Here is a 26,209-nt window from a genome sequence, read left to right as displayed (position 1 = left end):
ATCTCGGCCCAAAACCCAAGATAGATTCTATATGTCCACGCGCAATTGTCAGCGCGCATTTGATCTACGCGCTAACGACGGGATACCCCGAGCATACTTATCCCAGTCACATTACGTAAAAACACTCCCAACTACCACGTCATGCCAGCGTCCGCATTATTGTCTCGCTCAGCTTAAACAATGGCGACACATCTTGGTATCAAGGGGAGGTATATGGTAATTAATGGGGAAGAGTGCTGCCATTTGTCTATCCAAAATAGATAGAATAAGACGATTTTAGTTTTTTGTAGGGTTGCATTCCCGAGGTATTAAGCTAATATTTCTAACGTAAATTGATATGGTAAATATTCTCGAAGAAATATAATTTAGTCAATTTAAAAAATTCCTTTCAGTAGTAGAAAATACATAAGAAAAGATCAAAGAACTATGGCAATACATTGTTTTTTATTACATTGATGATACCATTTGTTTGATATAATAATAATAATAATAATAATAATAATAATTGTATGATGATGATAATGATGACGCTTATTCTATATTTTTGATTCATCTATATTTATTGTAAACACAATCATAATTCCAAATATGGGGTAACATTGTATTCTGATATTCACAGCCATGCCCTGAAGGTAGATGGGGTAATGGTTGTACGAATGGCTGCGAGTGTACGCCAGACAATACTGATTCGTGTAGTCGCACGGATGGGACGTGCCAGTGTAAACCGGGGTTCACTGGGGAAGTGTGTCAAAATATTTGTCCGGATGGATTTTATGGACAAAATTGCCAGTGTAAGTTTTTGTTTCGCAATGTATGATCCTCTGCACTATATTACTTTGGCAGTCGCGTATGTTTTGATAGCTTTTGCCGTAATAAGATTTTACAATATAAAAGATGCCAAATACAGGTTATGTCAGCGTTAAAACTTAACAAGAATAAATAGGATTTTTAGTATAGAAGAAAAAGAAGTAGGGTGGCTTGCAAAGAACACACAATGGTAAACAACTCACAATGATTGGATTATAGGAATACAATCTGCACCCTCATCAGAAACGCTATTGATTCAACCGCCACGGTTCAAGCCTCTATCAGTCGCCTACAACGACCCGTTTTAACAGCGCGTCAGATGTATTCTCTACATCCGCGAGCGTGTGTGGGATTATTTGTTACTCCGCTGGACATAACCTATTCCAGCCCAAAGATAATTGTTTGTTCCGTATATAGGAATTGGATAAAGGTTACCTTAACGTCGTCTTCTATCCAAGCAAAGAGCATTGCATATACAATAGACCATATTATTATAACTACTGTATCTTAGTTTACTCAGATGTTATTGAGCTTTTTCACATGCACACAGAAGCATGCACGCACACAATACTAACACAGACGCGTATACAAAGAAAACTGACAATATTCACTTATGTAGCAATTTTAATACATTTCCATGGGATACATTTTTATCAAGTCATGCAAGGCTAATATCTTGTTTATCTCTTGTTAGTGTCAAACTATTCGAGGCAGTATCAGCGTGGGAAATGTCATTGTATTTGTATCAAATTCAAATGGTTTAGCATGCTAACGTGTTGGTAAATTTCTCCATCAAGGATTTATTGTTTAATTAAATAATATTTTGAATTTTTATTTATTCCGAAATAGCTCAATGTGACTGCGTACACAGTTCGTCCTGTGACCCCATTACTGGAATTTGTCAGTAAGTATTTATCTTTACCTTTTGCATTAAATGTTGAAGGATTCTAATTCTGCATTGAACAGATTATCTTTTTACATAGGCCGGAGTCAAGTAATCCAAACAATTAGGTTGATGTACATTTTATTTTCCTTTTCATGGCTGATGCACACGTGCACAGGGATTAACGGTATATCACCATCTACTTGATATTGCCCATTTAAAAGTTAGAATTAAAATACATAAAGATACACTGTAGCAAAACAGGAAAGCAACAAAAAAGGCATGCGCTTACATCTCCCAGTATGAGTCATTACATAGAAAAGCATGGGAAACCTAGTAACTAATTGCACATAACCAAAAACTCAAGCGAGTATTTAAAAAAATTATCAGATTTGTACAAGTAAAAAACAGTAATGCCTGCAAATGCGCGAAGAAAATGTAAGTCAAACCGTAACGATCTTCTTGTTACAGGTGTCTGCCTGGCTGGTTAGGTGAATCATGTAACATTCCCTGTCCTCAAGGAACCTTTGGCATGAACTGTGCAAATGTATGTAACTGTGGTTATGGTGTGTGCTCTCCGGAAGATGGCACGTGCTTCTGCGAAAAGGGATACAAATTGCGTATGTTGTTCTACGATTGTTCTATCTTTTCGTCCTCCTCTCTCAATCTGCATATGTAATGAAATTATTTGGCATATACTGATAAATTGGTTTCCTCTATGGGATAGAGAGAATATAGAGAGGATATGTACATAAAGCGAGTGAATATCAGATAAAGTTCATTGAATGTATGGACGAACCCGGCATGAAATATATGCATCATTCTTACGGAACAAGCAATTGGCTTTTTTGTGTTTCTGTTTTCATATTATTCCGAAATGTAGTGGCCATTAATATGTATACAAGATTAATAGCATATATATTACTGTATCCATGGCGATAGTGCTAGATGTTTACCATTCTGATCAAGCATATTTCACATAAAATACAGTAGTAACAATTATTCTGCCTAATTAGCGCAAAACAGTGCTTTGAAGCAAAATTGAAGAAAACAGTACTTGAACCATAACGTATTTGAACTTTTTTGTCTTTATAAGTGTTGGACTTGCTATTATACTATGCATGCATCTGAAAGTAGCATGAATCGATTAGTTGTACAATTATCCAAGCGACGGTGCAAATACTTGTAGTATTTAACACCAGTGAATTATCAGTTATTTCCCTTGGAAACTCCAGTAATTCTGGACCTTGTATTAATTATGTGTTATTGGTATTATACCATTCAGAATTGTAGAATAAATACTTTTTCTACCTCATTGTTCAGGAGTCGTAAAATAGTACCTTTTCTGCGTTTTCATGTCAAATGTAAAAGGCTGATATTTGTTAACTTGAATGATATTTAGCCCACCAAACGGAAAAAAAAAAATATTTTAAAAAAATAGACACTTGAAGAAAAGCTTGACTAAGATGTATATCATACAATCCCGATTCCCATAATGATACACTCTTTTCAACAAATGTTACATAAGCCATTTTGTTGTTCCCAACTGACTCTGTGTAATATAGACGGTTATTGATGTAAGTTCTATTAAGAAATAAACAATTTATCACCAAAATCTTGCGACTCTGTAAATATTGAGAAATACAGAATAGGTTTTTACCCTGTATAGTAAGGATTTTATACCTATTAGTGTTATATAGTAACTTCCTTTTGCAATTATAATACTTTTTGCTAACATGTACCTTATATTGTATCTACCTTTCATCGTTGTATTGTAATTAGTTGTATTTTAACTACATTTCAACCATTTCAATTTAACCATTACATTGTAACTACCTTTTATCGATTATGTCATAACTTTCCTTTTTTGTAGTTATTGTAACTACATTTCACCATTACATTTTATTTTTTTACCAAATTTTTACTTCATTTGTTTGTGATATTGTAACGACTTCATTTGATTGTGATATTGCAAAAACATTTTACTGTAGTACTTTTTATCTTTGACCTATATTTACCATTTATCTTTCATTTTGTAGTACTTCATACTTGTGTTTATATGGCATGGATTATCTTCATAATCAGTGGGGAAGGAAGAAGGGGATGCTTAATATTTAAATGTGCAACTTTAGACCTCATCCTAAAGCCAGTATTGCATTGATTTGCCACTAAATTCTAATATGTGCAAATGTTTAACAACTACTATTTTTCCTGGCAGTCACTACCTCCATTATAGAGACAGATTGTTGTCCATCCTAACGTATCACCTGTGGTAATTGTCTAAAAGTACATATTTTTTGTATGTTTTCTCCATCTTAGAATCCATTCACAACATCATTGTTCTTTTTCAGCTACCTGTTCTCAAAAGTGTGATCATTATACATGGGGACAAAATTGTTCGCAATATTGCGATTGTACCGAATCACCATGTGACCCCGTGAATGGTTTTTGCAAATGTTCTCCTGGTTACACAGGAAATAAATGTGAATTGGTAAGCATCGTTATCTGTTGGACTGGTCTATATCAGTATAGGCCTGGATACTCAGAACACAAGTGTTAACCTGTGAGTATAATTGTATGTTTGGTTGTAGTCCGATAAATCAACCCCCAAAATCTGTATTGATACTGATAAACGATACCCGAAAATCAGTCTCATCACGGGTGAAGGGCTGGGTGCACAGAACGTAAGCATGAACTTCTTACTGTCATTATATCAGTCAAACTGGTCTATGAAAATGTGGTTTAGATTAAAAGAATAAATGTGTGAACTTGGAGATATAATTTTATCAGACTAATATTTGTTGCAATTTTGTCTCCAAACACACAGTTGACTTTGTTTCTTTTTGATAGACGGAAAGGCGCCGATCTATTTATTCCTTCCGTCAACTTTTCGCCGCTGAAATTACTTTAGAACACGGTTCATATTTTGAATAAAATAATAAAGAGCTATACACAATAGCCAACAATGAAAAAGTGTTGTAAACATGAGATTCTTTTAAAAATAATTCTTAACTATGGTACATTATACTGATTTTGTCGTATACTATATTATAGGGAGTATGACATGCAGTATATTCTATGATATACAGCATACACTACTGTGACTTGTACATTGTCATATTTACTGTAACATGTAATATACAGAGTACTGACTTGACATGTAAATAATACCGACTAGGACATGTGACATATATTAACAATGACATGTTTTATAGCCTGCTGACTATGACGGGTGGTAAACAATACTTACTGTGCTTTGTAAGATATGATACTTATAATGACATTTAGTATTTCATAATGACTTTAGTATCTGTTACACTGATAGGTTGCATACCATAATGTTATGTAGTATATACCACTGATATTTAGTGTATTATGCTCACTATGACATGATATAATAATATAACATGTTGGATATGACAGGGGAGATGACAGTTTGTATACAATATCAGGAACGAGATGTTGGATATAATACTGGCTATGAAATGCTGTATCAAATATTGACAAATACATTTTGGGTATAATATTGGCTACGACATGTTAGATATAATACTGGCTATTACAATTTGTAAATAATATTGACCATGACAATTTGGCATGTTGTATATAATATTGGTCATGGCTTATTGGCTATATTACTGGTTATGACATGCTGTATATAATACTGGCTATGGCAAGTTGTATATAATATTGGAAATTATATGCTGTATATAATACTAGCTTTGACATGCTTTATATAATATCTACAATGATATGTTGGATATACTATTGGAAAAGATATGTTGGATATACTATTGGAAATGATATGCTATATATTAATACTGTTTATGACATGCTGTATATAATACTAGTTATGGCATGTTGTATATAATATTGGAAATGATATGCTGTATATAATATTAGCTATGACATGCTGTATATTATATCTACAATGAGATGATGGATATACTATTGGAAATGATATGTTATATATTAATACTGTTTATGACATGCTGTATATACTATTGGAAGTGACATGTTATATATTAAATATTGGTTATGGTATGATGTATAGTATATAATAAACCTTCGTATAACATGCTGTGATGATTTGTATATCAAAACTATTTGCACACAGATTAATCTAAACCAGTACTTTAATTAAATATCGATTAATTTTCATTAAAAATAATTCATGTTATAATATACTTATGATGTTTGTGAGAACTATTAAGAAACATATCTTTATGTTGGCGCTTTTTTGGAAGGAATCTTCTTGAAAACTATAGATTTTATGTTTCCAGAAACCATTTAGACAGATTCTGGAAAGGATTTCAATACAAGTGAGATGTAATTGGTAAATTGGTAAATGTGTTTGTTTTTTCAAAGAATGAAATTATGGATTGAATTTCTTTATTTAATGGAGACTACGTACAAATCTATTGATTAAACGTTTATTTACTCTTGACTCATCGAAACTGTGTTCACAATACATCTGATCGATTGATTTTTATGCTGCAAAACTTTAAATTGTGTTTGGTTCCATACAGATGTGTCCTTTTGGCACTTGGGGTCAAGGATGCCGCAAACAATGTAACTGTATGCATGGCTTTGATTGTGACATTATCACCGGGAAATGTAATTGTGGATATGCATACTTGGGTGCCATGTGTGAGACTCCCTGCCCACAATGGAGGTAAGTACAATTTAGGCCTAGAACTATACATTTATTGCATATTACATATTTCATTAAAAAAAAGAATAATGTAATTACTCTCTCCGGTCCTGGGTTGGGCTTGAGTTCGTATTATATATATGACGAAAATCGCGATATATGGGAAAATCGCGGTATATGGGGAAAACAAGCAAACATAGACCAAGTGGGTGTAATAAAATGTTATATTAAAACATCGATAAATGTATATTGCAAACACGCTTTAGTATTTAAAAAATTAATTTTGGTTTCCTTACTGTGGTACATAACAGGATATTTGCTCACTCTTCTCTGCCCATTCTCATTAGAACATGACAGTCTTTTCTCCTCAGAAAATACAGGTTAGAATCTAAGCCTTTTTGTTGCATCTCGGATACTTTAAAATTAAAAAAAACTGAGAGAAAAACTGGGTCAGACGCAAGCAAGTCATATCGTTTATATTTGCATGCAAGTCGAGCAGAGTTTCAAACAACAAACAGCCAAAACGTTCGTTGCATGATGGAACGGTATTAATCAGTTTACTTGTTTTCAGTTGAATCAGACTTTTAAGCGTGTATATACGCTATTAAAATCTGACGGTAGTGGTATTTTCTAGATGGCTTGTTTAACGAGTAATACAGAATAGTATTATTATTCCGTGATTGTAAACATGTTTATGGTCGAAAAATTACACCCAAATCTGTATTGCCGCCCAGTATGGCAACACCCTGGGCAACCAGATAACTGAAATGTTGATTGATTGGAGTTACTTGTGAAATGATTCCTAAAAACGGAACCCAAAGGAACATGTACTATTGCTTGATACAGTTTTATGTTGGGAATGTTGCTATAGTTATGCCAGTGCCTTTAGCTAAAGCGTGATGATTGTAGTTATTGTCTGAGACTTGGGCTTTAAGATTTATTTCGATTCACTGTTCCTAGAATTAAAAAATAAGTCAATCCTTATAATGAAAGTATCGAATTTTATAAAACAGAAGAATATAGGACCTTCTGTCCACACACAAAAAAAAATGCATTAAATTCGTTCAGTCTGACTTTTTATATTAAAAGAGCGCAACATTATACATTAAATACAGTCATCAATGTAGTAGTGGCAAAGCGTCTGTTTTGCCGCTCTAAGTCTCTTTCGATACCGATTTTTCGCAGCCTCCCCCTCCCCTATTACATTTTATTGATCGATAATGAGGCCTTTGTTGAGTAATAGCTCTGCAAGTGACAAATTACCTGGTCTTTAAATCAAAGCAGTTCCTCTCGAAATTCAGAGAGATAAGAGTTGTTTTGATTTAGCTCAGTGGTAATGAGTTCTATGTGCTAAGAAAATTCAAAGCAAAATTGATATCCAATCTGAATTTTCACAGGTTACTATTAACAAATCTGTTAATATCATAATATAACCACAGTTACGGTGGTCCAGTGGTTCGAGCGTCCGACTCGGATGCGGAAGGTCCCGGGTTTAAACCCCGTTTGAGGCATACCAAAGACTTATAAATATGGTACTAATAGCTGTCTCGCTAGGCGAACAGCATGAATAGGTTAGTGTTATAGCTGGTTGGCCTTTTGTCAGAATAATGTGACGGGGTTGGGTATGTTGCTACATGATAGCCCAGTGCTAGATATCACTATAAACTGCCACACTGCAGTTATCTTAGCGATATGACTGACCAATTGACATATCTCCACTTGTCAATCATGCTAATCAATTAACCAATCAGTGGGCATAAATTAGACACACCTCCAGGTAATGCTTTCGTCCGCCATTTTGCTCCAATAGGCTGCTTGTGGCAATAATGAATTAATTATGATAACTGTTTACAAGTTTTGCAATGATTTGTTGATTCTCCATCGATAAGGGTGAAAAGACATCAGTGGGAGCCTTGTAATTCTGACAGTCTATACCCAGATCATCTAACTGGAGGACTTCGATTTATTCCTTTCCCGAAACATTGACAAAACTTCATTGAATAAAGACCATTTTTGTGATCGCATGTACAATCACCTGAATATGGAAACATTTAATGGAAATTGCAATATGTGTTTGCATAAACGAACGTAAAAATCATGCCCCGTCGATGGCTTGAAAAAAAGAAAAATGAAATTGAAAAATATATGTAAAACTAAACATTTCTAGAATATGGGTGGAGAACCTTCTAACGTTCCGGTTTTGTTGTATATTATTTTTATTGTAAAGGAAGGACTGAACCCCAGACTGTATTATTTTAAAGTTTAAAATTTTACATTTTAATGTTTGACTGTCCGAAATATAACAATTTATCATCTCGAGCTTTCAGACACATACACTTTACATTCCCTTTTGGCTAAAAGAGGGGTGGGGATACAACAATGTAATAATAAAGAAATACCAAAACAATGGTATCAGATAAATCCCGTCTGATATAGTATGCATATATTTACGTGTTTACATTAACATACATCGATGATCAAAATTCCATCTGACGAATACAGTAGAACTTTAAATTAGTATGTATAATAGTATACTGAGTATTGAGGGACCCTGAATGAATAGTACTAATTTGTGAGCTAATATTGCCAATGCTTACTTGTTGAGACCTTTGGTTTAGGTATGATCTAAACCAGTTTAAAGATGGATTGTCGAACCTGTAACAGTTCAACGTTAGCAGCAGAATTTCAAAGGCTTTCTTGAAGTCAAGGAAAATAATCCCATTCATATGTTCATTATTAATTTCCTTCACCCAAAGATCAATTAATTTGGTAAGTTCTGTTTGGCACGAGTGGTACTTTCTAAATCCTGATTGCGCTTTATGAAAGAGACTATTTTTCAAAAAACTTATACACCTGAATGGCTACATGTTTTCAAATACTTTTGATAATACAGGTAGAAGTGATATTGGTCTGTAATTCCCAGGATCCTCCTTTTCTCTTTTTTTAAATGGGTGTAACCTTTACACATTTCAGTGTTTCTAGAAAATTACCACCAATTATACTGAAGTTCATGATATGCGTTAATGACTTTGTTATTACTGGTGCAGCAATTTTAAGAATTCGTGGACCAATACCATCCAGTCCGGAGGCTTACTTAATATTCACCTTAACTAGCATATCAAAAACTGAAGCTTTACTAACATTAGCTATTGAAATTTTTTTATCTTCAGGAATTTTAGCTCTTATGAATGATAAAAGAGCATCACGTTTAATTGGGTTGCTTGTCTAGTTATGAATACTGTTACTGGACATGCTTATGAAGAAATTGTTGAACATTTCCACAATGGATTGTACAAATGTTGTTATATCCTCAGTTTGCTTAAGTTTAGGAGGAGAAACAACTGTTTATGGGCGGGTTAAGCTCATTTATATGCTTCCACGATGTATTGGTACTCTTACTTACATCAATAGCCTGTTTATAGTAGTTCTCTTTTGACTTATGCATCAGGTGCTTAGTTTTATTCCTCCACTTCTATAGCTTTTCATGTCTTTTTTCTTGTGGAGATTTTTCTAAGGTGCATATCCTTATTGATCTCAGGGATAATCCACTTGGGTGTAATTTGGCGTTGAACCTTTTTTGTTTTAATTGGGGCATGCTTGTCTAAGGCTGTATAGAACATCTGATACTATTTGTATAAGTCAGTGTTGACATCATCTATATTGCAAACTGATTGGAAGGGTTTGCAAACTAAATCATATAGGACCATTTCCTCATCAAACTGTTTAAAGACCCTGCATCATATTTCAATGTGTTGACCATTTTTAGATGATTTCGTAACATGTCTAGTTATACAGACTGGGTAGTGGTCACTCAATGCGTAAACTGGCACATTAACTTTGCTTATGTATACAGGTTTATTACTATAGACGTGATCAATGATAGTAGCACTTTTATATGTTACTCTAGTTGGGGTGTTAATTAATTGAGTAAAGTCGTAAGCATCAAAAGTTACTTTTCCATTTTAATAGTGGAGTTTTCATGTAGTCTATGTTAAAATCACCTAACATGATAGTTTATAAACCTTCCTTTAGTAATGTTTTTTTTTTTTTAATTTTGTACCTCAAATCTATCAGTCCAATCATCCGTCGAACTAGGCGGCCAGTAAACTGAACATAAAGTATTGGCTTTGATTGGGCAAGGGTTACTTCAATTCAGATACTCTCTACCCCAGTCACCTCTAGATCAACACGTTTGCTATAATTAATGGAACTGTCTACATAGAGAAAATTACCCCCACCCCATGGATTCCCTATCTTTTCTTTCAAAGTTGAACCCCTGTATTTGGAGCGTCAAATCATTAGTATCATCAGAAAGAAAGGTTTCACATAGACCTATAATACTGACTGAATTAATTTGCTGTATTTTTAACTTAACCGCATTCAGTTTAGGGAGGATGTGTTGCATATTTAGGTTGATTGCTTGCAGACCTCTTCCAAAGAGGCCATATACATGACGATTTTGATCAGAGGATTGATTTTCAGACAAGGTGGTATGCAATGTATTGTTTTTTGACTAGACATTTTTTTCTTCATCATTTTGATTATTTACATAACCAATAGAAGAAGATAACACACAAGATGAATCTGGTGTACCATGACAACATGCAGTGGATACATGAGAATGTTCAATATGAGACTGATTTACATGCCTACAAGAAGACACTGATATATTAGACACTTTAGGAGCCTCAGATGGAGAAGTAACGTGAACAGTATCACATAGTTGTTTACGCGTGAACAAGTTGCACTTTGTACATAAATCAGATAGTGCCTGAAACCTGTTTAAAGAATTATAATTATTACATTGAAAGCATACACATATTCTAATGCTTTTTGCTGCTGGAAATGTTTTTCATAGGCTTGGACATCATTGCATTCTACCTACTGGTATTTGCACAACCTTTGCTTATGTCCTAGTTCATTACAAACATGAAAACGAATATGTTTTCCATGCAGACACCGCTGTGTTACATGACCGTGCTCTCCACAACACAAGCAATTTTCTCACTCATGCCTAACCCCTGTTATACGTCTAATGTACTGGTCTATATTATTCACAAGCAAGGCAGTACCTCCGTTGGACAAGTGGATTCGGTCTCGCTGGTATAACTGTTCATTCAATTGTCTTTGAAGAAGGTCCTGTATTGCGGAACAAAGAGTATTTGGAAATTTTCACACAACGTACATAAGGTATCATTTAGCAGAGTCATAAGTACATTCTTTCTTGGCAGTAGACCTGTGATGATTATTTTACACTCTGCGTTTTTGGACCTGATTGCATGCAACAAGCTTACATAATCACCCACAATGCCTTTTAAAGATTGGCCATTACTGTAATTATTGCCACCAATGAAACGAATTACAGTATGATATGTTGACGCATCTATTTCCAATATTGTTTCTAAAATATTATTCATATTTGCACCTCTGAGGGGTTTTACGTCAGTTTTATATAATCCACTTCTTCTTACTCCTTTGATTATTGATGATCCTTTTAGAACAGACCTGGCTTTAATTATGTTGCTGATTTTGACAAGTGGGGTGATTCAGATGCATTGCTTGGACTTCTTGATTTTCATGACTAGACTGACTGAGAGTTTGGTGACTGCTGTATTTAGTATTTGTATTTAATTTAGCTTCATGCTTTCGGTAATTAGAAGTTGTCTTTAGAGCAGTTCCTTCTGTACCTAGATTTGATGTTGAGTGAGATACATGATGGTCATTGTTTACAGTATGTGCTTTAACTGATTTTTGGCTCCGTCCATCTATCACCTGTAGAAGACTCATTTATTTTTTAACTGGTGAGGTTGCATTTGTTTCTGTTTATATAGATTTGATGCTAATAGCTGGTTTTGGTATGATCCGAATGCCATGACGTGCTCTTGTATTTTGGTCCATGGACATCTTTGTGTATTGTATTGTCTGGGTCTCCTGGTACACTTTTCTAACCTTTCTACTTTGGCCAGACGAATACCTATCATTAATGAGTACTGCATGGAGATGTAAGTTTGGTTATGGGTTCCGTGGAATTCAAAGGAATTTATTGCAGCTATCATAAACTAGGGTCCTGGAGTTTCATCCACATTGATTGCAATATGGCTTATTTCATGTAAAGCTGTGTTACTGTTTAATGAATTTTGAGATATGTGGGCTTCATGTATGGGTTTTGAAGCCCTTGGCTGAAGGTAAATAATTTCAACTGTGATCTACTTTGAGAGACAAGGTTACCGGTTTCAGTCAAACTTTTGGAGTTAATTTTTTATCCTAACAAGGAGGGGAACAACCTAGTCCTTGCTGATGAAATGTGAAAAATGAAAGTCAATTTGATGATGGATTCGTGGCTCGCATAATTTTAGAATTGTGTCTTAAACTGATCTAGAGTTCGTGATATTAATTGACCGTAAAGCTTCACAAGGCTCATGTTTAGATAATAACCATATGTGTATGTTTTGAGCTTAATATTTGTAAGACGAGAGGTGCAAGCAAAGCTAACATCCTTGTTATATTAGGTGAGAATGACCAAAACTGTTGTTGTATAAAGGATAAACAAAATCGCTGTCTTAGTGAGGATGAACGAAAACATCTTGCATCTGCTATTGCTGCTGAAACGGTTGACTATGTTCGTGCAAAATCACAGCAATCACAAGTACCTAAATTTAAATTTCAATATCGTAGTGATGAATTAGTATAATGTGTGGCGAAAATCCCAGCCACAAACAAACCATGTGAAGATGCTCGACACTATTAGTTAATTTGTTTCCTGTAACGGTGGCGGTGTTACAAAGCTTTGGTCACTCTGACATTAATATTGTCCTTTGCGTATATTTGGTTATGGCTCTTGACAAGGATATATTTAAAACTATTATCAAGTGCATTCACAAGGGTGCCAGCGTAATCCTGAACTGCAAAGACTACAGCGCACTCGGCAGTGATATTTATAAAGGTATTGACGATATCCTCAAAACGCTGGAGTAAATCACCAATAGAGGGTCAGCATGGACTCTCGAATGATGTGTCCTGTTCGAAGTACATATCTCACCATATCAATCATATCGTGGAGCCAAGGTAAGTGAAAAAAGTGAAAATAATGACAGTCGTTATGAATGGGCATTTTTATGAGCGATATATCCAGCTAGTAACAACCATGACCTGCCTAAAAATACTAGCAACACCTGGGTAATCTTTGGTGATATCAAATTCCTTGTGCACCTTACCAAAGACACACATAATAAACTTTAAACGCTTAATCTAAGTAACGTTGACAATATGTTTACTTATGATAAAGCCTTTTATCCGCTTGCATTATCACTGTTGGGCGTTATGGATATGACCAGACTGATTGTTTTCAAGTGAAAGGAATGAATAAATAATCTTGCTCGACTGCTTAACCGACACAGCATGCATACCCTTAAGAAATATCGACACAAACGTTTCATGCATATATTTAAGACGAGTAACTACTCACAAGTCATGATTTTTACTGTGGTGTTATTAATTCAAACCTGCAGTGAACAATAATGCCAGAGCCAAACAAAGCATTGTCAAATTTACTATAGTGCAAAAAAAGTAGAAGGTCATCATATATGCAGAGTTTGAAATACTGAACAATTCATTTAGAAATCTTTGCCAATAATGAACACATAGTACAAATCACTGTCTGTTATCTAGCATTTTGATGTGATGGATAAACAGAGTAACCAGTCCTTTATCGTGCTCTAAACATAGCTGACTTGTTTTTTAAATCTATTGAAGTTCTGGGAAAATGGATTTCAACAGCAACACTTTTCTCTTTTCACCAGCAGTCATACTCTTGACGGATGATAATATTCATGAGTTTTTTGCAGCCACTCATTGCTGGATCGGCAATCGGGAGAACATTAGACCCCTCGCCAACCCGGTGCCCCCTTTATTTCCATGAAGGATGAATTAATGTACCCTGTTTTTTTTAAATTAATTCATGTAATGAAAAATAACATACTTACCAGGAAGATTTTAAAGACACACAAATATACACGCACAGAGTGTGTGTGTGTGTGTGTGCGTGTGTGAGAGAGAGAGAGAGAGAGAGAGAGAGAATAGCGTCTACTGTACATGTAACTAAGACCAAATCATTGTGTCATTACTAAAACAGCATACAAACACCTAGTTTATATCAAGCTTCTATAAAAGCCAAACAATGGCTGGTTCTTTTGATTGCTATTAGAAAAGAATACTTTCTTAAGATGAATTAACAACCGCAGCAACATAAACATGTCGTCATTTTTCTACAGATCAATTAATTGGGTGAAACATTCACATTTCGATTAAATTTGAGGGGGTGATCAGTCTTGAGTTTATTCGAGAGATTTGCAGCACTCCTCAAATCTATTATATGAATTGGAACACAGTCTTTAACTGGTTTTCGACGACCAAAAAGAAAGTTTTCACCTTTTAACAAGGTAGACATTTATAGTACTTCCAGTTAAAATTCACAAAATGTCTTCATTTAAATTGCAATTCGACTGAACAGAATATGTACTTGAAGTTTTCATTTGGACACAGCATCAGAAAAATTCAGCATGCAAGCTCCAACCCAAGATAAATTGTCTGCTTATGATGCTGCTAAATGTTTCTAAACATACCAAAATATATGTCTACTTTCTCGCATGTAAACTATAAAGTGTACAGATGTTATTGTGTGTGTGTGTGTGTGTGTGTGTGTGTGTGTGTGTGTGTGTGTGTGTGTGTGTGTGTCTGATTTGGATTTTTAACGTAGCTTTAACAATTTTGCAGTCATATCGCTACGATGTCTACAGTGTGACAGTTTATAACACTTGGGCATCATGTCGGAGACATGTAGCATGATATCCCACCCAGTCACATTATCCTGACACCAGGCCGACCAGTCCTAACACTAACCTCTTAATGCTGAATGCCAAGCAAGGCAGCTGTCAGTACCATTTTTGTAAGTCTTTGGTATGGCTCGGCCGGGATCGAACCGGCAACCTCCCGCATCGGAGGCAGACGCTCAAACCACTAGGCCACCGGAGCGGTCCCAGATGTTATTTTGTATGTATAAATTCAGACTGGGGTTGTGTACATATTTCCTTGCCAAGCGAGTTAGTTCTTTTGAATCTCCTCGTTTTGTTTGTTCCATCCAATTGGGATTATCATGGAACATTGAGTTTATGATGGGCACTGTTACTAGCAATGCAGATTCGTCCAGGAAAAAATGAAATTTCCTGACAGTGTGTATCGACATGTATGTGCATGTATGCATATATATATATATATATATATATATATATATATATATATATATATATATATATATATATATATATGTCTGTCTACATGTATATATGTATTTGTATATTGATATTTGTGTCAGGTGCAAAATAGAAGTTAATTTAAAATTAAAAATTTAAATAATCTGAAATGATTTTAATATTTATATACATCAGTATTGACAATGTATTAATGGTACTCTATTTAGTCTGTGATTTTCCTACGGGTAATCATTACTTCTCTTCATATCTGCATCATATCCAGTATCATATTTATGATTTATTTTTGTTTATTTTTATCGTCAGACAGTTATTTAAATCATATAAGATAACCTCTACTTCACTGGAAGATTACTGGTGTTATAAATAAATTCTGTTTATTTTTCTCTCAGCTTTGGAAACTTGTGCTCTCGGGTTTGTCCATGTGTACAGGATCACGCTACTTCCTGCGATGCCTTCAGTGGGCAATGTCTTTGTATGCCAGGATATCAAGGAGACAACTGCGAAAACAATTGTTCCTCTGGGTACTATGGACAAAACTGCACATCCCTTTGTAGCTGTCTGAATGGAGCCACATGTAACCCCGTAAGTATTGTTACCTAACAACTACAATTATGTCTTATTCGTTTCAGGCAATTCTGTCTTCTTGGACATTAATTAGTTATGTATCCTGCCTTAATTCACACATTCCCTAGTTTCTCGCGCTGCTACCTGGATGTTCTAAAGCGGGTACACATTTCAGCTGCTGTGCATCATTTTTATTTCTCGTAATTCTGCAGTAGATGCTGTGCTTTAAATCCTCAAAGTTGGTCTTCTGGATCAGATTTTCTTACATCATTCAAGTTCGTCCAGTGGTGTCCATTTTCTTACATTCTCAGAGTTGGTTTAGTGTTTTTTCCATCGCTTTATTTGTTTAGGTTTACATTCATCCTCCTAGTTGGTTTACTGTTTTCGATCCCCTTAAATCTTGATTTGATCTACTGGTTTTGATCTTTCAGCTGTATTCGTGGGTTTGAGAAATCTACATCATGTAGACAAAATTCGCAATTTATCATTTTTAGAATGTGGATAAAATTGTATATGCTGTTTGCAGTCCATTACCATTTTAATTTTAGAGGGGACTAAATTTCCCACCATCGATCAAAGAAATTTTGACTTAAGTTAACCTCAATTTATGAGTTATACTAATACAATTTTAACACTAACACTAAACACTATAGACAAGTTTACAGTTTTGTATATACCTAGGAATCCTTCAAAAAGAAGCAAGATTTTGTATAATAATTTTAAAACATTCAACTGGAATTTTCAAGTGCACTGTATTATATACTGTAGGAAAGTCTGTTGTTTGAACTCAAGTACTGAAAGTAACAAATTAGCTGTGCTAATTAATTTTGTTTCCTTTTCTATCACAGATTGATGGATCTTGTCAATGTCTTTTGGGTTTCTATGGACAACAATGTGAAAATCCTTGTCCGAACGATTTCTATGGCACAAATTGTACGCAAAGATGCGCCACGTGTAATAATGGTGTATGCAGTAAAGCGGATGGTACATGCATTTGCAAGGCAAGCAAAATTTTCTTTAAGTCGATGCAACATTGTAAATGTCTGGTTCATGTCTGAAATAATAATTTAAATTGTGACAATGTTTCAGATGTCCATTGTTCAGTTTTAAATATTTCCCCATGGACTCATATTGTACTTCGTAGTTGCGGTAATTGCCACTATTTTGCATTTGTTTGTTTTGATGTTTAACGACACATCAGCATAAGTTATTTAGTGCCGGGCGAATCTGAGCAAAATGTCTTGCCCAAAGTCACACAAATGTTTGGTGACTAGTTCTGGTCCAATATTAGGATTCTAACCGTTGTCTTCTGACCATCTAGCCAACTCGTGTCCTCCATTAGTCTGCATATTTAGATCATGCACGTTTTTAAACACTTTTGTGTATTTAGGAAATTATATGCATAATTCAGAGATAACATAGTGGCTCAGTGGTTAGCGTGCCAGACAGGAGATCGGGTTGAATTGAGAAAAGTACTTCACCTGAATTGCGTCAGCACTATATTACGTAATGGTGTTGCTCTGCCGCAAACAAAAAAAATCTACATTCTTATTTCAACTGGGTTGCATTATTTCTTATATCACATTAATGTATTAATTTAACAGTGACTATTTTAATGCCTATTTCTTAATGTTTAAAGTAAAAAGTAGGAATATTGATAAATGTGTTGACTTTCAGGTGTTGGTGTTGACTTTCAGGTGTTTGATCTGGTTAGATATAAAGCAGTCTGACAACTAATAAGAATCTAACCAAAAACTGGATATCCATTTTATGGGTCTTGTTTAATGAGAGTTCTCCGTAAGTTATATTTTTTTGTAATCGTATACATCACTGGGTAGTCAGGTTGACATCAAGTTTATCAAAACCATGAAACAGTACGTGTACATAAATGAATGTTAATTTGAAAGCTGTTCTATATGACTCTTTAGTTTTCTTTGGTATGAGCTAATTTTCAGAGATATCATAGTATATCCATTTAACAATGCAAGCTGTGTGTGTGCAGTTAAAGATGTCTTTCTTTATGTTAGAGTGGACAAGATTGCGAGTGTCCAACTGGGTTTTACGGTAATAGGTGCCAACACACATGCGATTGCGTACATGGTGAATGTTCTGACTCAGGATGTTCCACTTGCGATAGTGGCTGGAAAGGAGAAAGCTGTGACCAGCCCTGTGTTGGTAATATATACTCTTATACATGGCAGACTTTTGATAATCCCTGTCTGACATTACTATGCCAATTTTTACTCTTTATGTGCCTCATTTTCGAACTGCAGAGGCATCTAATTAAATTATTTCAGCCAAATTATAAAGAATTCAAAAAGCAACTGAATCGTTTGGCATTAAAATTATTAAACGTATCGATCCCATTAAAGTGAAATAAATGATCTGTTATAAAACAATGAATTAAGACACTTTGACTCTATCCAAGTTTTTAAGGAAATTATCTTATGATACTGACACGTTTTGTTTCATGTTAGCTATTTGTCTCACCTTCCTGTAGCCAAAATATTGTATTAATGTCCTATTATGTATGTTGTTTTTCTTTGAAAAATTAAGGTACTAGTCGTTATTGTTTTTATATTCTTGCTGGTCAAGCATTTGTGTCATTTTGAATTGTTAAGAGTGGGAGTGGCCTAAATAAAATGTGTCTGGTTTAGTATGACTGAATTAGATGACTTCTGAAGTTAAAGTAACTTTGTTATCTCATCTTGTTTATCATATTTACTTTATTTGAACAAAACTACATCATCTATCGATACTGACACTGACTCTTTCATGTTAAATATTTGTATCACCTTCCTGAATATAGCTGTAGTCAAATAGTTATATTCCAGTATGTATGCCATTTCTTCTTAAATCAAAGTAGTGGCCAATTTGTTCTCATATTCTTGCTGGCAAAATAATTGTTTCATTTCATTTTGAATTGTTACGAGTGAGAGATGCGCAAATAAAATGTGTCTGGTTAGTATGACTGAATGATCTGACTTATATCTGTTTTCTCATAATTCCATAGGATTTAAAAGTAAAGTAACTTTGTTGTCTCGTCCTATTCACCACAGGTTTCTACGGAGCAGGCTGTCAGACTAGTTGCAGCTGTTCCAATGGAATTTGTGACCCCATAACCGGACATTGTAAATGCCATTCTGGGTATTATGGATCTGCCTGTGAATACATGTGTGATGTAAGTCGTATCTCTAATTTGCACTTTTGGTTCCATGGTTTTTTTGGCTTGCATTCTAAATTGATGCCGTCATCGTTGACAGCATGTATGTATGTATGTATGTATGTATGTATGTATATTTGTGTGTGCGTGTGTTGTGTATGTATATGTGCATGTGTGTGTCTGTGTGTGCGTGTGTGCCTGACTGTATGTATGTATGTATGTATGTATGTATGCATGTGTGTGTCCGTCTGTCTGTCTGTATATGTGTCCGTCTGCCTGTATGTGTTTGTATATATGCATGTATGAATGTGTGTATGCATGTATGTGTGTATGTATGTATGTATGTATGTATGTATGTATGTGTGCGTGCGTGCGTATATATGTGTGTGTCTGTCTGGCTGACTGTCTGTATATGTCTGTCTCTCTGTGTGACTGTCTGTCTATGTATCTGTCTGTCTATCTATCTATCTGATCGAAGAGTGAAAATTATGTTTTACCAGCATGTTCGGTTCGTAAGTGAATGTATGTATGTATGCATGTATGTATGTATGTATGTATATATATATGTATGTATGTATGTATGTATGTACGTATGTGTGTATGTATGTATGTATGTATGTATCTGATAGAAGAGTGAATTATAAGTATGTTGAGCAGCATGATCGGTTAGTAAGAGAACGTAATCGATTGATAGAAGCTCTTAAGAAGACGCAACATGGTGACGTCATCTCAGTTTTTAGTCAATTATCTGGTATTAATTTAAGTGTCAGTAAATGTAAATATACCTTATATAATAATGTTTTATAGAATAAATGCTTGTTTCCAAAATATGCGATTCTAAATAACTTTTAATCTTGCGAACGTGGGGAAAATGCATGAAAAAGTACGAAAGATATCTAAATTACCAAAACATTAAAGAAGAGGTTGAAGATGCCATCACTTTGAATGCTGACGTCATGTTTCATATACATGTGGGTTATTATCAAAAAAATTTAATATTTAATTATGAGACGAGTTGAATAAGGTCCAGCTTTTTATAGCCTTGTTTATCAGTTATTATTTGAATTTAAATAGGAGTGAAAGAAATAATTTCATTTATTTTTGACTCAGACGCATCACCTTGTATTTGTTATGCGTAAACAATAGTCCAAGGAATTGTTTGCGCTTTTTTATAACTAGTAGACTTTTAGGATTTAACTTTTCGCCAATTATATTTGAAAGAGCACCTGTCCTTCTGAAAAAATATAATATCTGACTCCAAAAAAAATTGGTAACTCAAAATGTATATGCAAGTTCGGTATGATGTGACTTAGAGAAGGTTTTAAAAGCGATATCATGTCACTCAATTTCACGTCTAAGCATTCAAATTGTTATATGTGATGAGATGATTAAAATCATAGATATTCCAAATTTACAGCAATGTATTTGTAACCGGATATTTGTATTAGTCAATTTGAAACAGTAGATTATAGTACATATAGACAAACTTGGAATTGTGTCACATGATAAAAGCTATTTTGCGGCGCAAAACTGTTGTGCTTAGCTAACATTCTTTCAGTAGGGGTGCAGTTTATCTCCACATTCTTCTGTGAACAGACGTGAGTTTATTTATTTCTGTAAGTTAACATTTAAACTGCTTTTGTATATATGTTAGATTCTATGTTACAGATATACCCCCAGCAGTTTTCACATGTATGCTATCAATGGACCAATTCCCTTTTTTATTTGCTGTTGTTGCTCTTGTTGTTAAGGGGTTAACGCCATTTTTAGCACATGATAATCTATACATGGCGAAACAATCCCATGTGGGGGTAAATAGGCCATTTTCAGACAGCCGTGAATTTTTGTCACAGTTTCCATTGGGAAGTCGATTCGATTCGACAAAATCGCCGCCAACATATGTGATAATGAACTTTTCCCATCAATTGCAGCCAATCTGTAAAGTGAATACTGCGCGAGGATTTGGTGTGCTTATTTGGACCAATCAGACATAAAGTGTTTATGTTAACATGTTATATTATATAAAAAATATATTAAACTGCACACACTGTAGAGAAAGTGTACGATAATGTGATACTTATGTTTAATCTAATGTTATGTATACAGGGATCTCTTGGCTTTTGGGGTCCACAATGTGCCCTGACTTGTCCTCCCTGTGGTATTTTTGCGAAGCCCGGATGTGACGCTGTAAGTGGTCTTTGTGTGTGCAAGACAGGATTCGCGGGTCCGATGTGTGACAAACCCTGCCCCTCCGGGACGTATGGTGATAACTGTAAAAAGACATGCAAGTAAGAATCCCCTCTAAAGAATTAAATAAAGATTGGAATAAACTGTACCGTAAGAGAAAGGGACAATGCAAGTTTCCAAGGAAGTGTGTGCATTATATTTTTCTGAACAACATTGATCTATTTTAATTCAGATAATTATTCAGTACACAGGTGCAAGCATATCATATGTATATAGTCGAGTTTAAACTATAACTTGATGACGTATTTTACTTAGAGTGGTGAACAAATGTATTATCTCAAACATCCTTAATATTCGTCCTAATTACAGCAATATGAATAATTGCTAAATAATCTACTTTAAATATATTGATTGCTTTCTGATTGTGAAGTTTTATTTTCTATTTGATAATGCTTCTGGTCCATTTTGTTTTAAATTTCAGTTGTCAAAATGGTGCATATTGCGACAGTGTGCTGGGCACATGCATGTGTAAGGCCGGGTTCATGGGAAATGATTGCTCAATAATTGTACGTATATATGAATCTTATATTGCATTCTATATATATTTGAACACCCAACACTATGTGTTATAAATATATTTCAACACCCAACATTATAAGTGTTATAAATATATTCCAACACCCAACAATGTATGTTATAAATATATTTGAACACCCAACAATGTATGTGTTATAAATATGCTCACACTACAAAATTATTATGCAAATTATCATTTGTTTTCATCAAAGATAAAGTTATCACGCTGGGAATCCTGTCGTGTACAAGATAAAATAATTACACTGTCGATGAATGAATGTTTTGACGCTAAATAAATTAAATTATCAAGATTCATCCACAAGTAAACTGTTAGGAAAATGAACCTCGAATGTACACGTATCCGATTGTTCTGGTTAAATAATGTACATGAATGTTAATTTTCATGCAACACAGTGTCCCCGTGACAGTTGGGGCCCTAATTGTACGTACACGTGTGATTGCGGAACTCATGGAGAATCGTGTACCATAGGAGAAGGGATCTGTGTGTGTAAACCTGGGTTTACAGGAGGTAATATGTGTATTCGTGTATAGCTTTGTATAGATAGACGGACGGATAGACGGACGGATATGTGTGATAAAACCTTTAGGATTATTTGGAATTTATTTGGAATACTATATTTTTAACTTGTGATATAACCTTTAGGATTATTTGGAACTTATTCGGTATATTGTAAGTTACTCTTAAATATACTTTTTTAACTTGGAGAAATAAATTATTTATTGACTTTTTTTTAAAAAAAAATTGTTGGGTTTGCATAGTTCGTACCATATACTCCTCTAAAGGAAGCACTACGTCTGGGAACAACAAGGTCGTAAATGAAGTATATTGTTCCACAGCACATTCTGTTTACTCTTGAATATCCTATAAATCCTTGGAAACTTACCTAGCAGTGGCTTTTCATCGGTAGGCACTACACAGGCAAAAATGAGAAATGCCAATGCAATTGGTATACGCTGTTCTTTTGTATGCAATTATGTTTGGGTGAATTTTTCTCGTACGTATAATGGTTGGTGACAATATTTTTAATGATAACTATATGCGATAATTCATAATATGCGTTTAAACATAATTGTGTTTCAAACATTTTCTTCAAACAAGGTACTTGATGTTGGTATAAAACTTGAACACATGAAATTACCCTGGCCTTACCGGGAAAAACGTTTGCAAAGAGAGTATTAGATTGCGAAAGATATTTTTTAGGAAAGATAAAGATCTTTATTGGATATACCAATTACATACTCTACAGCCGATAGGGATCAGCATCTTGGTCTAAGTATTTTAAAGGCACTTTAAATAAATAACTACTACTATAACTACTACTATAATGTTCATTTTGCTTACAAGAATTGTGTTTTACCTGTTAAATGTTACAGCGAAATGCCAGGAGAGCTGTGGCACGGGACTGTACGGATTTCACTGCTCAAGTATATGTCAGTGTGCCCCAGAAACCAGCATATGTAGTCCAATAGATGGTTTCTGTGAATGTAGCCAGGGATACACAGGGGAACATTGCGACCAGGCTATTGTATGACCGATCAAACGGACACCACCTGAAATAGGAGCAGAGGTTTCCTGTGGTATTGAGATTGGATCCTAGTTTTAATAATAAATGTAAATGAATGAATAATTTTAAAAAAATACAAGTGAATTAACAGGATGTGAACATTCATTCTTTATCTTTAAAGGAACCCTACTGAATAAATTTGTTTTAAAAATATACTTTGCGTTTTCCTGTTTAAATCATCCTCCTCGTCCAAACATTGAGCTTGGCTACGTGAAATATGATCACGTGACAAATCTAAAGCGTAAGTGTCGTGAGTGAATGTTGATGTTATCCCATTAACTGAAGTGATACACCGAATCATGAAGGTTTAATATCTATAGCTAGAACTCTACCTTTAAATAATCGAATTATCATCTGTCATCGGATGCTCTAACCACTTAGGCCACCGAAGCGGTAACGAATGTCGCAACGCCAGAACTATTATTTAAAACAATGGTCTGATATTGACGGACTGCAATGAAATATAAAAGATGAATGTCTTGCCTTACATGATTTGCATAAATGACACCTGGTTGTCTGTCCAAAGCTCAAAAACATTATATGAGTTTTTCGTGTATGTTTGTTTATGTTGTTACGTTTTAGGCTGTTACAAAAATAACACACAAAAAAAGAGTGAAAACAATACGCTTTTTAAAATTTAACAAATAATTTATTTCCCTAGAAAAAACAGTCAAAAATGAGAAAAAGAACTTAAGGTTTTACCAATCAAATCCAAAAATAATCCAAGAATAATCCAAGAATTAAAAAAATAGAAGTCGTAGTAATAAAATGTTCGAATCCCAATGAAATCCAAAATTGAAGTCGATGACGTAAGCTGGTGTCAGGGTCATACTGAACACGCATACGCGGTGAACTCCAATCACTTTAACGGGCCTCTATGAATCCTTTTCCAGCATAAACTGATTTTTTTCTTCTCAAGTATTCTTGCTTGAGAGATTAAAATAATAACCGTTTAAGCTGATTCCTTTATTGATGTTGCAAATGTAAAAGTGTCTGGTCCAGATCATTCATAATTGCTGAATTCCGAAGATTTGTCACTCGAAAATCAGTAGAATCATATGGTATTCCTTGATTTAGATCGTCACTAAGTGGGACAGGTAAAACTTAATTAATTGCATGGTTAACCAGGCTTGGCTATCTCTCAGTATACTGGTACTCTTTGAATTTATTTAGACCACAGGAGCACTAATACTATAATTTAACTCATTAATTTTCTTCTTAACTTTGTAAGGACTGAACTACTTAATCTGAGAAAAATTTGATGAATTACCAAGAGAGACTATATTACCAGACTCAAAAGCTCTCTCCATTACAGTTATGTCAAACCATTATTTCACTTTTGACTTGAATTGCTGGATGCCTAATTCAAGTATAATCATCTGGAAAGGTCCAGAACTAAAATTTCACCCTTGATCTGATTGGACAGATTTGAGAAGGCCAAACTGAGTAAAAATAAATCTTTAGTAAAGCTTTTACTATTATTTTGATTTAATATTTCTCAAAGGAATAGCCCCTGGAAACCTTGTTGAGGCACGCGTTATGATCAAAACTTATTGGTTACCTGACTTGGCATTAGGTAAGGGACCGACACAGTCTACCATAATTCTGCTAAATGGTTCGTTAAATGCAGAAATAGGTTGCAGATCATCCTTAGTATCTTCTGAAGGGGTTTTCCTACCATTTGACAAGTATCACAAGATCTGCAGTATTTACAAACATGACTTTTTATTTTTTGCCACTAGATCATAGTCAAGATCTTATGATAAGTCTCATTGGTCCATAGATGTCCAGCCAAAAGAGATTCATGGGCCAGACTAAGTATTTCCTCTCTGTAAGATTTTGAAACAATAATTTGATAGCTCACTGACCACTCGTCACAAGCATATACCTCGGGACGTCTACATTTTCTCATACAGGTACTTCAAAGGCTTTAGTTTCACTAATTTGCACTTTTAAATAAACAGGAGATCTCGGGATCTTTATCCCGTTCGACGACAAGTGATTGTCGTTTGTCACCCTGATTAGAATAAAGAGAATGAGTAGATAAAATAGGATCACAGTGATCAATACTTTTTAATTGATCCAAACAGAGATTGAAAGTGGCTTCATCAAAAGCGTGACCAATACATGTGTCAGCTAAATGAATACTTTCCTGGTCAGCGTCACTCTTAGTAAGAGCACAAGCTGGATATAAATCAGAGAATTCTTTTTCAATATGATCGACTTTCTGATCCAAACAAAGGAAAACTTAGGAAATTATAAGGAAAGACAAAGCCTCGTAAAGGTCAGTGAGTTATTTGCTCGATTGTTGCAGAATATTACGGCATTGTAATTGTAATTATATGCAGTATGTATACTTCATTACTAGAATCGTTAGTAGGTAGAATTACCTTTGTAGTATATAACTGACATGATTATTTGAGAAACGAGCTATGATTATGTAAAGAATTATGTACATTGCCAGCTCGTAGTTAGGATTAATATTGGAAATCGCTATTTGGTTAATTCGCAGCAAACTAG

The 26,209-nt window shown here is 34.6% G+C and overlaps 2 protein-coding genes across 2 annotated transcripts in view; both read left to right on the top strand.

Moving 5' to 3' along the window:
* LOC149791956 (uncharacterized) overlaps positions 1-9,573 on the top strand; it is an 81,647-nt gene extending 72,074 nt beyond the window's left edge. The window contains exons 21-22 of the mRNA XM_089969503.1: positions 6,220-6,365; positions 9,515-9,573. Of these exons, the coding sequence (XP_089825629.1) occupies positions 6,220-6,365; positions 9,515-9,573 (205 nt within the window). The remainder of the gene's footprint in view (positions 1-6,219; positions 6,366-9,514) is intronic.
* A 3,602-nt stretch (positions 9,574-13,175) lies between these two features.
* On the top strand, positions 13,176-23,784 carry LOC149791955 (uncharacterized). Its single transcript, XM_089969502.1, has 7 exons — positions 13,176-13,287; positions 16,003-16,134; positions 19,237-19,358; positions 21,447-21,628; positions 22,009-22,093; positions 22,518-22,632; positions 23,499-23,784. The coding sequence occupies exons 1-7, from the start codon at positions 13,176-13,178 to the stop codon at positions 23,654-23,656; spliced, it is 906 nt and encodes a 301-aa protein (XP_089825628.1). The 3' UTR covers positions 23,657-23,784.
* The last annotated feature ends 2,425 nt before the right edge of the window (positions 23,785-26,209 follow it).

This window comes from Sinohyriopsis cumingii, chromosome 9 (genome assembly GCF_028554795.1).
Source record: "Sinohyriopsis cumingii isolate HCF-2022 chromosome 9, ASM2855479v2, whole genome shotgun sequence".
Lineage (NCBI taxonomy): Eukaryota > Metazoa > Mollusca > Bivalvia > Unionida > Unionidae > Sinohyriopsis > Sinohyriopsis cumingii.
The sequence above is the reverse complement of the archived record's forward strand: the minus strand, read 5'-3'. Positions and strand labels throughout refer to the sequence as shown.